Source organism: Pituophis catenifer, unplaced genomic scaffold (assembly GCF_029215685.1).
Source record: "Pituophis catenifer annectens isolate HBS135680 unplaced genomic scaffold, rPitCat1.0.hap2 SCAF_7, whole genome shotgun sequence".
Taxonomy (NCBI): domain Eukaryota; kingdom Metazoa; phylum Chordata; class Lepidosauria; order Squamata; family Colubridae; genus Pituophis; species Pituophis catenifer.
This window is the reverse complement of record NW_027256887.1, coordinates 45,787,132-45,805,216: the sequence shown is the minus strand read 5'-3', so window position 1 is coordinate 45,805,216 and position 18,085 is coordinate 45,787,132. Positions and strand designations below refer to the sequence as shown.

Genomic DNA, 18,085 nt, shown 5'->3' with positions numbered 1-18,085 from the left:
ACAGAGAAGCAGATCTTCCAACGTGATGTCATCTTTTCTTTGAACATGCCGTAAGGCATGTGCACATTTATTATTCATAATTGCATCTTATTTTCTCTTAAATAATTCAAAATGTCATTATTCAGTGATACCATAAAACAGTTTTAGCCTCTATTTGTCTATATTAACTAATATAATTGATTGCCCTATCATAGAACATTTGTAGCTAAGTGAAAGTTTTCGTTTCTGCCTTATATTTGTCTATATTCATTTCTTTGAAGTACAGTGAGGTAATCCTTAGTTTTCTATATTCTTTAGTAATTTTTAATTACAGATACATTTTACCATCTTAAACTAGGTATTGGGTTAAATCAAATATGTACACTTCTGAGTAGCCTATCTAGTGACTCATTTACTGTACATTCTACATTAACCTCCCTAGAAACCATGTCAAGATATAGATGTATTGCAGAATGTTAAAGAAAGAGTGGTTTTAATTATTTCAGATTTAACTCTGTTTGAAAACTGAATCAATCAACTATTCCTAAATATCTGGGTGGAATATGGTTCCTGGAGATGATGTCTGTCATTGCTATACTAAATGCATCTTTATATAGTACGCTTCATATGCTTATTTAACTTTTGCTTTATGTTTTAACTTTCAGTTTATTGGGTGAAAATAGACAAACTACATTAATATATGCTCTGATCCCAGATGGAGTTTATTTAAATTTCAGATTGAAAGTTTACTAAGAACAGATAAGATTGATTGCCCTTTCCATCTAACCATAATTGTATTTCAGGTGAACATCAATTTATTTTAAAGGACACCTCTAAGTAACAGAGTGCATCATGCATAATTCATCAATCACAGCTGTCTGTTATATGATTTACTTAAACACATTTCAAAGGGACAGAGTTGCATTGTTTTATTTTTGTTTGCTTTTTTGTTTTGCTTGGCTTGTTTACTTTTAAATTGTTTTAGAAACATTAATTTATTTGGAATTATTGCTGAAGTGTTTATCTTGACAGAGAAAAAAATAAATTATTCTCCATTCATAATTTCTTACTTTTCAACAGGTGTGCCAGTTATGCTGGTTATTAATTTTCCAAACATAATTAATACAAATGAATCATATTAGTAAAAGTATAAATAAAGCATTAAGTACTATTGTATCAATTTTATGACACTTTCCAAAGTGTGAGTTCTGTATTGACTTTTTTTTTTTTTAGAAGTTCTGGTTCTGGTTTTTTGCAGTACTGTATTCCATTTTTGCTTTATTTTGGAAAATAAAAATTCACATTCAATTGCTTCCACAATTTTTTTTAAAAAAAATGTTTTTACTGTTAGATGTGTGAGTAACTACAGTTAGATTCACAGTGTAAGACTGATGGGAACTTAATAATTCAAGCCCTAACAAGGACCTAAGAATTATTAAGATAATGTCTAAGAATATAAATGTTATTATTATTTGCTTTACATTATTTTACAAAAATATACCTACATGCAGACTTCAGAGTCTGAAATTCACCAACCTGAATGCCTTGCATGGCCCAATAGAAATCACTTCAGATGAGAAAGTTAGTTTAAAATGTATTATTATTTATTCAGTTGTAGACCTAAAGCAAAAGTTCTAGGAATGCACAATATATTTTGCTTTACAACTGCTTACCAATTATTTATTTTAAAAAACTTAAATGAAGTATATTATGATTTTTAAACTTAACATTTTACTTTCCCTATCAGGAAGATCTGAATTGGGGATACCCACTTTCCCAATAAGATGATGTCTGCACTACTTTCAACAGAAGTACCTTCTACTGATGGTGTTGGGAAAAAAGTCCAAGTGTAATTGAATAGGTTAGGTCAGAAATCATAGGATCCTTCAACCTGATTACTGTCTTCACAGAATAGGAAAAACTAAACTATATTAAACCAGAATATATAATAAATTTTCTCACTATAGACAAAATAATAACCATAAAATCCAAAATGGGATATATATATAACACCCCTACCCCACCCCCACCAAAGTTCTCCTGGCTACAGAGAACTGGAAGAACTTTGGATGTAGTAGCTGTTCTCACAGAAAATCAATACACATCAAAACATCCACTTACTGAATAAGCAGGTACCTTTGTCAAATTTGAATAATTCTAATATTTGGGTTAAGAATATACCAATCTATACCTTGCTTACCTACAGGTAATAACCTTAAATAAATATAAAAATATAAAATAATCATTACTGTGCAATGTGAAACAAAACTGTAATTGTCTACATATCATCTACAACTTCTTATATACATCATATATAAATAATATATGGGTCTATACACAATCTATTTCCCTGAATTTATCTTTATTTTATTCTACGTTATTTTCCAAACAGTAATGAGCCATTGTATTGCCATTTTAAAACAATTTTCTTAAAATTGGTACAAAACACAGAATGTTTTAAAGGACAAAAGATTCCACAGACATTCTCTAATGTTTTATCTATTTCTTTCTTTTCTTTTGTGCTTATGTTTTTTCTTCCTACTCTTGAAATAATATTCAGAATTAAACAATATAATTTGAATAATAATTTCTTTTTAATGGTAAACAAATTTTTGGAATCTCTTCAGTTATGCTAAAATCATATAGTTAATCTTTGCTTAATAATTTTATGTGAGATTGCAATTACTAATAGGAAATTCTGCATTTTTATATATGTTCTTCTGTTAAGATAGAAATGTCTCTGAACAAATCCTTTACATTTATCCATTCCCTTAAACTGACATTCTGTAAAAATGCTAATGTAAATTAAATACTCATACAAATTAGATGCCACAAAATGTGCTTAAAAGATGGAAAAAACATGGTTTGAAGCTTGGAAAATTACATATAAACCTTCATTTTCTACAATAATACAACATTTATGTATCACAACTTTGTTTTTCCCCCATTAATCAAGTCTTTAAAATTAACAGAAACACAGACAATAAAAACACATTGGCATAAATGCAAAGATAAGCAAGTAAGGAATGAAAAATAAATGTTTCTACATACTTGTAGGCCCATCTGAAATACTGAGTGACCCATAAAATTAGCCAGCATTCGAATTAAAGCTGCACCCTGCAAACACAAATTTTCATAAAATTGAGTTGTTATCCAAGCAGTTCAATGGTAATACATGAAATTTACAATTATCCCAGTATTTATTTCAGAATAATTATAGCATTATTATTAATTACACTTAGAATTATCTCCCAAACGTTTTTGATTTAAACATTTTAGAAGCTACATGATTCATTATAAGCTTTGTTGGAGAAAAAAACAGAAACAAAAATGAAGTTAGAAACATACAGAAATGGGGTTATTTTCAAACAGAGCTACTAAACTTATATCTCACTGATATGAGTGCAACAACATGAAACAGTGTATTATAAAAGCACAATATATCTCTTTCCCACTATTGATTGTTCACAAGCATATCTTTGAATGAAATAATTTAAGTATAACACATTGAAATTTAATGCATAAGAAAGGCAACTAGTTCTACAAGTGTAGTCAGGATAAATGAAATACTATTGACTAGCCATTCAGATTTAAAACACCATTAGCCCAGGGTTTTTTTTTATGGTTGAACAAGAAGCACCTAGAAATTTAATTTTAGACATTCAGATATGTGTTTGGCAAAACATACGTCTTCTTTTAGTGCATCCTCAAGATTACCAGTGATTCTAATTTAACAGGACACATACATACCTATAGCTTAGTTGGAGTTATGGTTAAAGATATGGGTGAATAACCTTTTGCTCTGGGTAGAATGAACTTTCAAAATGGGTGAAGCAATTTCAGGTAAGATCTGTGTCAAGTCATTTTCTCTGGATTTTAAGATAAAATTCTTAAACAAAAAAACATGCTAAGTCTATTTTATGGCTTATATTACAGTTTTCATGTTTTTGCACTATAACATTTTATCATGTTGATAAATACTGCATTTGGCATTTACTCTTCATATTTAATAGGTACCTATAAATGTCAATATACATCCAAGGCTGCAATTCTAAGATCAGTATTTAAAGAGGACTATAGTAAGAATTTTATTGAAACTTCAGAACATATCACTGCAATTTACAATATGCTTAGGTAACCAGGAATAATCAAAATGTTTTGGATTATTGTACCTATATTACATAATTTTATTCTAGAGGACATTTGCTAGCCTCCATGCTGTCATTTTAATTGACATGTTTACACATCCTGGACATAAATTGTTTCAACTCCTACCCTCAAAATGACACTATAGAGCACTGCAAACCAGAACAACTAGACACGAGAACAATTTTTTCCTGAATGCCATCACTCTGCTAAACAAATAATTCCCTCAACACTGTCAAACTATTCACTAAGTCTGCAGTACTATTACTATTAATCTTCTCTTCATTCCTATCACCCATCTCCTCCCACTTATGACTGTATGACTGTAACTTGTTGCTGATTTATATTGTTTCCTAGTATGATTTGACTGTAACTTGATTTATATTGTTTCCTAGTATGATTTGATTGCTTATTTGTACCCTATGACTATCATTAAGTGTTGTACCTTATGGTTCTTAAGGAATGTATCTTTTCTTTTATGTACACTGAGAGCATATGCATCAAAGACAAATTCCTTATGTGTCCAATCACACTTGGCCAATGTTTTAAAGGCCCAATGGGTCTCAGATGACTAGGCTATCCCTTAAGATTGACTTGCAACATGCAATAGAGACAGTGGTGAGATTCAGCCAGTTCGCACCACTTCGGGAGAACCGGTTGTTAACTTTCTGAGCAGCTTGGTGAACTGGTTGTTGGAAGAAATTATTAGGGCAGAGAACCAGTTGTTTAATTATTTGAATCCCACCATTGAATAGAGATCATGGTATATGGACCCTTCCAATGATGATGATGGCATATAGTAGATTCTAGGTCAGAATGAGAGAGACTCAAGTAAGAAAGAATACAAAGTAATAAATGAAATGAATATGTGTATGTAAAAATATGAGATATATCAGATCTGGAGAAGACTGGTCTCGTCTTGTGAAGTAATATTGATTAACACTTACAGAGAATTGAACATTTAGGCTTAATTGTTTAATTAAAGAGCTCAAAAACTATAAATTGGTGTCATCTAAATTATTAGGAGCTCATTTGACAGTAGGAATTCATAGGGTGTGATAGTGCCACAATTTTAACTGAAAGTATACAAGAGGTTATAAAAACCAAAATCTGAAAAATACAATGCGGTATTATGCTGGGGATGAAATACACAGGCCCCTTCTCCTTAGTTATGATAAATATTTCAGCCATGTTTTCTTTTCTTTTTTTCTTGCACCTTTAATTTATTTATCTTACTATTTCCTACTCCTCTTCTGCAGTTTGTATTTCAATGCTTTACTCCCAAAGGGAATAGCATAATGAATGCTTTTATATATCAAACATGTTGAAATTCTGAAGATTTTTTCCATATCAAACCAACTAAGTTTACAAACTTAATATCCTATAAATATCCAATATGTTTTATCACATTAAAATAATATCTGCCTTATTTCATGTCACAAAGGATCCCCAGGTCCTGAAGATGGGTTGGATTTGTAATTACTAATATTCTCTGCCATAAAGTTTGGTGAAGTCCCAATAGACACTACCATTCTATGGATCACGGGATAATACAGCTTGGAGCTGCTGAGTCATAGATACAGTTTATGTATAAGTATAGTTTTCTCTTTCTTACTCTAATCAAGCATTCTCTTACAGTTCTTATTTTTCAAACTAGAGTAAAGCAACACCAAAAAATTATTTGTGTCTATTCTTTCATTTGTACTACAATTGTGTAAATAAACTGTTAAATAAAATTGTATAATTTTATAGTTTGGAATAAAAATAATTTAATTATTGGAAACTCACACTGCCCTATGTTTGAAACCCATTTTTAAAAAGGGACAATACTTGCAAGAGACACATACAAGAACCTTTATATTATGTTTGCCCTTCAAATAACAAGCAACCAGCAACAAACAATACTCAAAACTGTTTTATAAAGTAATCATTTTGTTGACATAGGCAGACACAGCTGGATGCCAATATGAAATTTAGCTTATTAGGAAATTCACAGCATGAATTAACATAGAGAACAAACTATATCAAGCTTGGATCATAAAATGACACTTAAAATACTCTCATAAAATGAGGAAGATAAATTTGAAGTGCTCTTGTGAATTGCCTTAAGATGTATTTTGGCTTATTTTAATTTTAAACAAATACACCATGAAGGTTCAATAGTGTCAATGTGAATTCCATGTAATATGTTTGAGTTTTGATATTTAAAGTGATAGCAGTTTGAAGCTACAATACTAAATATAATATTTCTTACTGAAGTGTGGACTTCAACTCCCAGAATTCCCAAGTTAGCATCCACATATATTAAAGTTGCTGAGGTTGAGAAACATTGTGCTAAAGCAAACTCCCATAAACTAGTGTTCTCTAGAAGTGCTAGACTGCCTGCTAGAATTTTTAGCCAGTATGAACACTAACTATAATAAAAATAATCTCTGAGAATTATAGTCCCAGTTTATCTCAGAGAGTAATTAGGAAAAATAATTAGGAAAAGACAGAAAACCCTGTAAGTTTCCAATAGAACTTGTATAGATACAAATTAGCAGGGAAAATGATATTAGGAGCACGTGCTGATATTCATGCAGTACATTACAAACATCTCAAAGTAGCAATATCTTTTCCTGGCTTGTGCAATTATTAGGAAATGGTTTTATAATGCCTCTGAAAACTGTTTTTGCCTTTTTGATTCTAATCTTTGCACAGCCCCAGTATCCAACTAAAATAGTATGACTGAAGAAAAAAACAAAACCCTAGGCTTTACCTATTAGTTTTGTGACTTTACAATAAACACCTATGGTAAATTCCTGGATAAGAAAGCATTAGCAAGCAGATAGTTTTTCTTTTAAAGCAGTACTTTATTTTTACTCCCCTCTGTCTGCATTAGGTTTTTAACAAATGGAAATTTGGGCAAGCACTGAAAACAAAAAAGGGGAGAGCATCTCAAGTGCCAGTAGAATATTTCACTACATAGAAATATAATACCTTTTTGTAAGATTCCTTTATCAAGAGCACTGTGCTTATTAGCTAAAATATTTTAGTTCAAAGTCTATACAGTATTTTCCTACTGGCACTTAGTGTATATTAGTTCTTTAATAATCATACTTTATTGTAACCCTGGAGTTGAGTTGCAAAGTCATTGATTTGATCTCTTATCTTGCCTTAGCCACATGCTAAAGATTTTAAGGAGTTTAAAAGAAGGCAGTAAAAAATTATTCCTTAGGCACATGCCATAAATCTGAATTTCTCATATGTCAAAATGAAGTTTTAAGCATAAGCCAGGAATGAAGAATTTGAAGAATATCATGCAGCCTCTTCAAACTCTGGGGAGAATGGAAATGCTCGTCAATACTGTCTCCAAATCTGAAGTAGGCATTTACAAAGATAACTGAGTTTGTGGTCTTCCAGCTATGCTTATGGCTAATAAAAAGGCTCATATCCTCACAATAGAGTACACTGATGAATTTATTATTACAGTAAATAAAATGTTTGCATGGTTTTCCTGAAATGTATACTTACGACACTAGGAACTCTGCCAATATTTCACAAAATGATAGAAGCTTCCTTTGCTGGAATAGTTAAAGAGAATGGTTTGTGATTTATCTGAGAAAATGTTGAGAAATCCATCATATAGAGAATGAAAAAAATGTGTAACTTTGCCTCCTGGTACAGTTTACAGTACTAAACAATTTTTCTCTGGGATAGATGTTGACATGCTAAAGAGAGAATAAATCTTTGAGAAATGATCAGATGAGGAAACTTCATGAATACAATCTGACAGTATATCTGGAGGAAACAAGTCCATATTTTATATGTATATATCATGCTTGTAAAAGATAAACTCCTCTAGGACAGTACAATTATTAAAGATACAAGCAATGAATTCAGCAATATATATTTTTGTAAGGCCTTAGGTAATCCAAAATTTCATAGTTCTCAGTTGTAATATGGAGTTACTTAAGTGGACCATATCAGGAAAATATCTCTTTTAAACTTACCGACAGTACAGTCTACATAGTCATCACTACTAATTGCCCTTTTTCTATACCTGTAAGTGTCATCTATTAACATTAGATAATTTCTATATGTTGTGATGGAGAATGGTATAGGATCAACTTACAATTTCTTCATGGATAATTGTTGTTATACAATCCTGCCAAAACTCTTACGAACTGACTGTGAGATCATAAGTGTTTACTTCAAAACAGGGGTGTCAAACTGGACCATGGGCTGTGACTTCAGAATAATGAGGCTGCAGAAGGGCATGAGTCCATCAGTACTGCACTGTAGCCAACCAATAGGAGAATGCAAAAACTGTCAATTCCTCACCCCTGAATTATAGTACCTTCCTTAATAATAAAATTCCTTTGCATCAGGGCAATACAAAAAGGGTAAAACATGTAGTGCTATTCTCACCCACTTCCCCTCCCCACCATGTTTTCAGTTCATTCAATGTACATTTCTCTAGCTATTTTATAACAAATGTGTTGGTAGGAGGGAAAACTACCTAGTTATCAAGAAATAATTCATCCTGCTGATAAATTCCCACTGAAAACTGTGGATAGCATGACACAATAAATTTCCAGCCATTTCCAGGCATTTTCCCCAAGCATTGCTGCAATGGGAAAGCGAGAGCCACTATGTGTGGGGGTCAGTGGGAGGAAAATGACTCATTTGAGTCCAGGGTAGGAATTCTACAAGTTTGGTATATGTTACTTATATAAGTAGGAAAATTCTGAGGTAGACGATAGGAGATAGAGTGAAGAAAAGAATTTTTGAGAATAAGAAAATAACTCATTCCTAAATCTTGTTGAGCTCTAGCACTGTAGATTGCAAAATTGAACATTTTTGCAATGTGAGTTGTGCTGCGTCCAAAAGGAAAGGAAATTGGCTCAATTGTCCAGGAGAATGACATCTGTCAACATAGTAATGTAGCACCAATGCCAGAATAGTGCAAATGCATAAAAAGCTGAAAACTGCAGGGCATAAAATACACTGCTCAAAAAAAATAAAGGGAACACAAGCAGAAGACATCCGAGATCTGAATGAATGAAATAGCCTTATTAAAAACTTTGTTCATTACATACAGTAGTTTTGTGTTCCCTTTAGTTGTTTGAGCAGTGAATAAACTACTGTATGTAAAGAACAAAGTATTTAATAAGGCTATTTCATTCATTCAGATCTCGGATGTCTTCTGCTTGTGTTCCCTTTATTTTTTTGAGCAGTATATTTCATATGTCAAATGCTATTTTCAGAGGTAACAAATTACACATCAACATATCTTTAACTATATTTTAATATCAGCATTAATTGTGTTATCTACAATAATAAAATTTGTGATGGGAGATACCATGACATAAAGATAAATGTTCCCTCAGGCATCTCCTCCTTCATTCTTAATTACTAAAATTCTGAAAGAAAAAAAAATAGGAGAATGAGAGGAATATACATATCCTGTATCTCCACATAATTTCATGTGGACAAAAGCACAAGAGATTCATATAAGTACCAGAGATTTATTTGAAGACTATTTATAATAGTGGATATTATACTTAGAGAAAGCTAGTTAAAGTATTTATCAATGGAATATTACTCCAATATTGATTATTAAAATTAATAATTCATTTTCTAAAAAACATTGGAAACGTAAGAATCAGATTGGATATTTGGTGGTAACATTGTAAAATCCCAATTTTTAAAAAAAATAATCCACTAGTGATTAGTCTGATAGTCATCTAATTATCTGGTATCCTTACATTTCATAGGCAACTGTGGCTGGCATCTTCAAAGGCAAACTAATTTGATCTCTAGAGCACTTGTCAGTATTCATAGGCAACTGAGGAGGAACTGACAGAGCTCGTTATTTGTAAGAAAATTAAAGTCTGATTGGATAGTATCACCAGAATTCTGTAAAACTAGTTTCTGTTTGGTTCTTTGTCTAGGTGAATTTGTAATTGGTCTGATTTGAACATGGTCCAAAGGAACTAATTCTTTACTGAACTGTCTTTAAAATGCATCCTGCTTCTTATTCTTTCAGGTGAGACTGCTGAAGATTCTATATCATGTTAGTTAGTTAGGAGCTGTTTTATCCCAGGATGATCTAAAGCTCAAAGCCAGGCTTTGTTAACTTTTAGAATCTCTTTTTTCTTGTTAAAGTTGCTGGGATGTTTATAAATCTTCATAGTCACGTAAACAAGATTTTATATGTATGCTAATATTTATGTCTCTCTAAATTTAATCTTATGCCCTTCATGTAGGACAGGGTAAGTGGATTGAATCCATAATATATTTTGACATAAATTCAATGTAAGGTTGTAAAAATACAGCAAGATATTTGACAATATAATTTGTAGGAGGGCCAATGATATGTAAAATCAGACATAAGAGAACAGATCTTTCATGGATCCTTGATAATCCATCTAATTGTTTATGACAATTCATGAAGTCATCATGTATTAAGTTTAACTTAAAGGAGAGTTTCTGTCAATTAACAGCATTCTTACAACTTCTTTTTCATGATGATCCACTTACAAATATATATAGTTTATTAACATAACTTATTCTTATACATTTACATGAGTTTTATACAGATAATAGTATCATCACTGGAACTACAGAATGCTACTTTAAATTGATTTAAACATATACATTCAAATTAAGTTTCAGACTGATGTACTCTGCTGTTGAACCTAAGATAAAATGCTCCCTCAGAGCTTTGCATCATGATGTTTTTCTACGTTGAATAGCCATGGAGAGCATAAAATGTAAAGGAGCAGAACATTTATTCTCACAGATACTTTGGACTAAGAATATTCCTGTCTCATCTCAAAATGCATGGAAAAATTGAAAATCAAAAGAATATACTCTAAAGCAGCAATAATGGACTGTTTTATTCAGAATATTTTGTGCGACTAAAACTAACATTCATGATAAACAGCATGTATTTTATAAAAATAAGTAAAATGAATATTAGACTAAAAGAACTAGACCTATAAAAGATTCATATAAGCAGACACAGCAAAAAGAAAGAAACAGAATTATAGTTTATTTTACACTGATGTTTATGGTATTATAAATATGCTTATAATTATAAACAGGTTAAAAAAATTACAGTGCCTTATATTCAGCAATGATCTTAAACTACTCAAAGGGGCCATACTGGTTACCACTAGCACTTTAGATTGCATCCAGAAGTGTACAGAAAGCCAGGGCCCCTTAGTAGAGGCATAATGGGCTCCAACTTGTAAATGCTACATAATGCACAGGCTGATCAACTGAAGCTTTCATGTGGTTTTTAAAGGCACTACCCCAAAATATCTCAAAGAGCTTTGCAGAAAGAGTCAAAAGAGTAAACATGAAGAATGAGAGCAAAGACAGCTATAAAAAAAATAACTGGAGAAGGGTCATAGGTAGTGTTACTAGATGCCTCTTTCTGGTAGGCATAGCCTTAAAATCAAATATTGTAGTTTTTGAGCATTTTTGTTTGTGTCTTTGTTTTGTTATTTTGGACAGTTTTCACAACAGTAGTCACTCAAGCTTTCATATATTGTGACCTTGTAAACTGCTTCTTTCTTTTATATATCAACAGACTCAACAGCCTAGATTTCTGTTATTAAATTTATTTCCTGATTCCAACCACTGGTTTCAATTCATCGCCTTCAAAGCACACATGACATGTTGTACATTTCTATAGTGAAATTTGAAAAGTGTGTCATCAATTATATTTTATTGTTAACATATGTTCTTGATTTGTTGGGGAAATAATGCAATTGTAAATATTGCAATCAGTCTTTTTGATGCTGGAAAAAGTAATTTCATACACATATTGGCCCAAGTACTTTTTGGGGGAGGGGGGAGTTTTTCATGGTAATTGTTGCAGATGCCAAGAAAATGTAACAGTTAGTGTGTCCTCCTTTTCCTATCTGTCTTCATTTCCAGTTGTACGTGTCCTCCTTCGCCTTTTCAGATATCTGGTAACCTTAATCATGGGACTCTTTAATGTGCCTGAAGCTTAAAATGATTCAAGAAAATATGTGATTTTGACCTGAGGTAAATTACATTATTCCATTTACTATCATTAGCCATAAATGGAGCATGGAACAATGCTGAAAGAATATTTCATCTAAATATGAAATTTTTATGAACTCCAAATGACTCTTTTTGCATCATTAAAGACAATACCAAAGCAGAATATATTCTTAACAATATTCTTCTTGTGACTGTTTATTAGAAAATTATTTGTATCATATTAACCCAACCTACAACCAAAATGGAATGAGCCAAAAAGATTGATAACCAAATCAAGAGAATTTATCTGAAGTGACTCAATCCATATTTAGTAAATGGGATATTTAGAAAGAAAGAATTCATATACTTCTGTTTAAGTAGCCATATAAGAAAAACATGAAATAGGGGAGTATATTGTTTTATTATTGACTGCTCTAACCGCTAATCACAGTAAGTAGTTTTGTTAGAGCACCTTATCATATTATCTGGGAAATACTGAAGTAACAAATTACCGATTTTTCTAGTGCTTTTTTTATGCTTTTTTTATTATTAAAAAAAATTAATAACATATATGAATGATAATATATAATATATAACAATATACACAATACAAACAATCAACGAGTGCTCCCCCACCCCTTGGGATCATTCCTGCTTCCAAAAACTTAAAGCTTCTTCTGATGATGGTATCCCCCTTCCTCCAGAAAACACATATATTAGGAACTGTTTCCAGATTCCATTGAATTCATTTACTTTCGTTATGCCCCTCCTTACTTTAATATTACAAGTCAATTTATCATTTATGGCAATATCCCATACTTCCTTATACCATTCTTCCAAACAATAATCACCTCGTGTCTTCCAGTTCCTAGAAATCATTAACCTTGCTGCGGTCAACAAATTTGTTATCAACTCTTTAGTCTCTTTTTTACACTTTATATCTTCCAATAGTGAGAGTAATGCTATCTTTGGTGCCTCTTCTACCTTTATTCCTACAATTTCTTCAATCTCCTTAAATACCATCTTCCACAATTTTTGCACACATTTACAATCCCACCACATATGTAAATATGTTCCTTTTTCCCCACAACCTCTCCAACAGTTATCTGAATGGTGCTGATTCATTTTGCTTAATCTAACCGGAGTTAAGTACCACCTCCATACCATTTTATAATAATTCTCTTTTATTCTTACTGACATATTTCTCAACACTTTTTATTGCCAAATTCTGTCCCAACTCTGTTGCCCTATTTGTATCTTCAAATCGGTTTCCCATACCATCTTTCCTAAATTTTCCCTCTCCTCTTCCTCCAACAATATTTTATAAATTACACTCATTAAGCCTTTTATCCCTTTATTTTCTTCCTTTAGAATTTCATTTTTTTTCAATTAATTCCTCAAACCTCGTTAACTCTCTACACTCTCCATTTTCTCTTATCCAATTTTTAGTCCATTGTTCCACTTGGCTATAATTTAACCAAGACAACCGTTTACCTCCTAGAACCTCTTCCAATTCCCCACGTGTCCTCATTCCTCCTAACCATTCCCTTAGTTTCATTTTATTTTTCTCTTTTAAAATTTTATTCACTTTATTCTTCAAATTCCCTGGGAACTTTTCCAAGATTACTACCGGTGATAATGGAGAGTTCTTCAGAAGCAACCTCCCTTTATATTTACTCCAAATTTCCCAATGAAAGTTCAGGAGAGGATTGCTTATGCTTTCAGCCCATTTCTTTCCACCTTCCATAAAAAATATATTTTCCAGCTTTCATTCTAATTTGGTTTTAATTTTAGATTTATCTTCCAACCATTCCAATTCTCCTATTCCTAAAATTGCCTCTATAATTGCCTCAAATAATTTATTTGAATAAATATAAAAGGTTGAATTTATCATGGTTTGGAAGAATTGCTTTAGTAAAAATGAAGATTTTAGCAAAGATCAATCAATGCTTTTAGGATGCTACCAATAAAAATATCAGAATTAGAGTTAAAGAGTTGGCAGAATATACTGAACAACTATTGTAATGGGAATAAGAAAGTGAGGATAAATAAAAATAAGTGGTATCTAAGCCAAAAAAAGGGGGGTTTAGGACTCCCAAATATTAAATTATATTATGTCGCTAACAGGCTTAGACATGTTATACAATTTTTCTAGTGCTCTTCACTAACTTTTTCTTCCAAAAACAGGAATGTTTAAAAAAGTAAGTGGTAGGAAGTAGTATGATATGTCAGTTTTCAGCATCTCCCTCCTGGTACAAGTAGAACAGGAAACAGAATAGAACAAAACAAGCCTTAAACTGCTTTTCAGTCTATATCATCTCAAGGTCGGCCATAAATGTATTCTTCGGAAACTATGTAGATACTTCAACGGTATATGCCCGGGATGACGAACCTATGGCACGCATGCCAGAAGTGGTACACAGAGCCATCTCTCCAGGCACACAAGCCATCGATTCTTGCTTTTCTGGGTTCCGGTGCGCCTGCCAGATATCTTCGTGTGCGCATGCAGGCCAGAAACTGGAAGACCAGGTGGCTGCCACACATGCGCATGCCAGAAACCCAAAGATCATCTGTTCTTCTGGTTTCTGGCATGCAGTACGCGCACTCCCATTTCGGCACTCGGTGCCAAAAAGGTTCGCCAACAGTGGTATATGCAATTTTCACAGTAACATCTCACCCCTGAAGAAGAATGGAAGAAGAAAATAAATCACTTTCAACTCCAAATTTGAAAATTTCTGCTCCACAGAAATCAACCTATCATTCTTATATCTAGTCCCAATGCTTTTTAATCTTTATGACAATAATATCCCAGGATTCCTATATGCTGCAGATAAAAGATCAATGTCAAATTTATTAATATCTTATTATATGCTGATGACATGGTCCTAATGGAAGATTCCCAAATAGGCCTGAGAAGACTGTTGTGAAAGATACATCAGCCTGCATCTTCGCTTTCTTGCCAGTTTGCTGCCAGCTGGCATGGAAACAGTGGGAGGGGAAGCAACGGGCACTTGGGGGGGAAGGGTGTAGGAGGTGAAAGTGGAATTTTTCAAGAAGCATTGAGACTGTCAGCTTGGATTTTGTTTCCCATTCCTAAAGACCAACTGTCCTAGCTTTAGTATGCAGAAGGGAGGAACAGTGCACTTGAATCAGAGACTTTCACAAAACATCTTCTTGGTCAATGGTTGAACTCTGGTTGCCTGGCTACAAGGGGATGGGTGGGCTCTAAGGTTTGTTTCAATTTGGTGCTTCTCACATTTTTGCTTCAGATCTTGCCTGACCTTGCTGTATTCAACATGTTTCAAGTAAAAGTACCTTTTCCCTGATTTATGGAGTCAAGGATTTTTCTTTCCTTACAACATGGGTTTTCTACACAGTATTTACTCTCAACAGCCTCCCAGGCAAGAGAAATTTTTAAACAGAGAGTCCTAGATATCACTGCTCAAACTGATATGAAGTTATTGACTAAAAGTAAATCTTTTAGTTAGTTGGCTAGGAACAAAACTATTTTCCAATCTGAAAATATTTGTCAATGAGTTTGCCACAATTTTTAAGAAGGGCCTACTCTACAGAAGATTTGAGTTATTAGATTCTATGGCCAAATATGGGCGCTTCCACCATTTGCCATATCATGAGAGAACTTGCATAAGCAGTACCCCAGCCATTGAAAGCATTTCTCATGTTTTGTTCAACTGTCAATTATATACCCTTTAAGCTTAGATACTTATCATACATTTTGGGAAGAACAGCTTAATGGGAACCAAATTACAAATTGCTCTAATGTATCTATTGTAAACTTATTGCTAAGTTTTTAATTAAGACAGTTGAACTAAGAATCTGATACATCAAACAAACTAGGATACCCGGCAAAGAAGATTCACTCATCTGATTGCTGACTCCTCATATTACCACATATGTATTTTATCATTGTATTTTATCCTGGAATCATATTATGTATTTTATTTTATTTTATTTTATTTTATTATGTATTTTATTTTTCTTTTATTGATATGGTTGCATGACTAATCAATTAATATTCTATTCTATTCTTCCATTCAATTCCATTCTTTCTTAAATTAGTTAAATTAATTTCTTAAATTAACTATCCACGTTGTTATTTATTATATTCGTACAATCACACAAGTATCCCAGCCGTTCACATACATAAAGAAGTACAATAAAATATCCACAGTGGAAAAAAGTAAACTGCCAAAATCAAATCCTTCAATTAGAATAAGACAACATCTTGCTCAGGTTTCAAAAAACTCTCAAAAATAATTTAGTTTTTAAATTATTGGAAAGTTGGAAACCCAACTTTCTCAGGAAAGGCTATTTCATAGTATAGGCACTCCTATAGGAAAGTTGAACATATGAGTTTAAACCATTCTTATCTCAGGAAACTGGGGGCCACCATCAGATTCTCCTGGGACATCCAAGTCATGAATGCTGAAATTAGTTTTAATAATAATCAACCATAAAATAAATTGCCCCTTTTACTATGCATTATTGGAATTTTCACTAAGGAAACTGTTTCTTTTTAAAATATATGGTATATTTAATTCTGTGCTAATGTATTGTATTGTTTGTGTGTATTTATGTGTGTGTGTTTTATTTGCCATACATTTTTGTAGTCACCTGCCAGTTTGATATTTTGTAGTCTGGGTGGTTTTGAACGGTTTCTCATAAAGCCAAAGTGGGAATATTTTTCCTAACTAAAACTCTACTTATTAATTGGTTAAAAGATTTTAAATAAGAGTATAAAGAACAGAAACTTTCTGACCTTGAGGTAGAAATGATTTTTTTCATAGGGCTCAGAAAGTGGTAAGTTAAAATGATTGTGCTTGAACCTTCAGTTAGGAATGACAATTCTTAATTTGACTAGCTATAATTATTGTAAAGTATGTTGCACTGATAACTAACTGTAGATACAAATGCACATTAATCTGAATACTAAAAGCAAATGGGTCTCTAATTAAACCTGGAGTGATTTATATTATTCAGGTCATTTCAGTATTCATGACTATTTTCAACTGAACTGCTTTGTAATATAATGTTATTTTCAAGAGCCTCAGAGGAAACTTTCTGTAATCTCTGCCTGGAATTTCTTTCATTGCAATTTTGATCAAAGTAGAATGGGGTGTTAGTCAGTGGTGGGATTCAAGTAATTTAACAACCGGTTTTCTGCCCTAATGATTTCTTTCAACAACCACTTTGCCAAACTGCTCAGAAAGTTAACAACCAGTTCTCCTGAAGTGCGAACTGGCTGAATCCCACCACTGGTATTAGTAGAACATAGAGGAGGAAGAGGAAATAATTAACTAACAGCAGAACAAGAAGAAACATTAAAATAAATGCCACAAATATACAACTTGTATCCTTTCTTCTGTTCCCACCTTTTTATAGGCAATCCAGTCAAAGACTCGATCAATATCTGTGGCCTGCTGCACGTCTTGTGACACTGGATGTGAACTTGTTAGGCCATCAAGTAACATGACTTCATGTAGGACATCAGTCAGAAACCTCTGCTTCTCCTGTAATGAAACAAAACATGCTCATACATTTGTAGTAGGATCAAGAGTGGAATTAAAGATCATTATTTATACATTCCTTTTTACGAGAAAAGTTTACAGAGATATCCATTGGATTTATGAGATTTTTTTCCATTGAGTTGTACATTATAATAATCATTTTCTCAGAATGATGAACGTCAATACTTCATGGCTTCAAACAAAGTACTCTTATTTAGAAAAAAATTGAAGGATATTTTATTAATCACTTTTAGATTATATTTACGTACATTGCTTGTGCTTTTGAACTGATATATACCTAAATCTTCTGAGAACTTCACATTTCACAAACATGTATATTATAATAGTCAACTATTTCATAACTTTCTACATTACATGGAAAATAATATTTATCTATGTGCTGATATAAATTGTTCTCTGCAATATAAGAT

The 18,085-nt window shown here is 32.4% G+C and overlaps 1 protein-coding gene across 1 annotated transcript in view; it reads right to left on the bottom strand.

Annotated features, from left to right (window-relative positions):
- TRHDE (thyrotropin releasing hormone degrading enzyme) overlaps nucleotides 1–18,085 on the bottom strand; it is a 297,113-nt gene that overhangs the window by 88,751 nt on the left and 190,277 nt on the right. The window contains exons 6-7 of the mRNA XM_070947338.1: nucleotides 17,520–17,657; nucleotides 3,031–3,096 (exon numbers count right to left, since the gene is read on the bottom strand). Coding sequence (XP_070803439.1) covers nucleotides 3,031–3,096; nucleotides 17,520–17,657 — 204 coding nt within the window. The remainder of the gene's footprint in view (nucleotides 1–3,030; nucleotides 3,097–17,519; nucleotides 17,658–18,085) is intronic.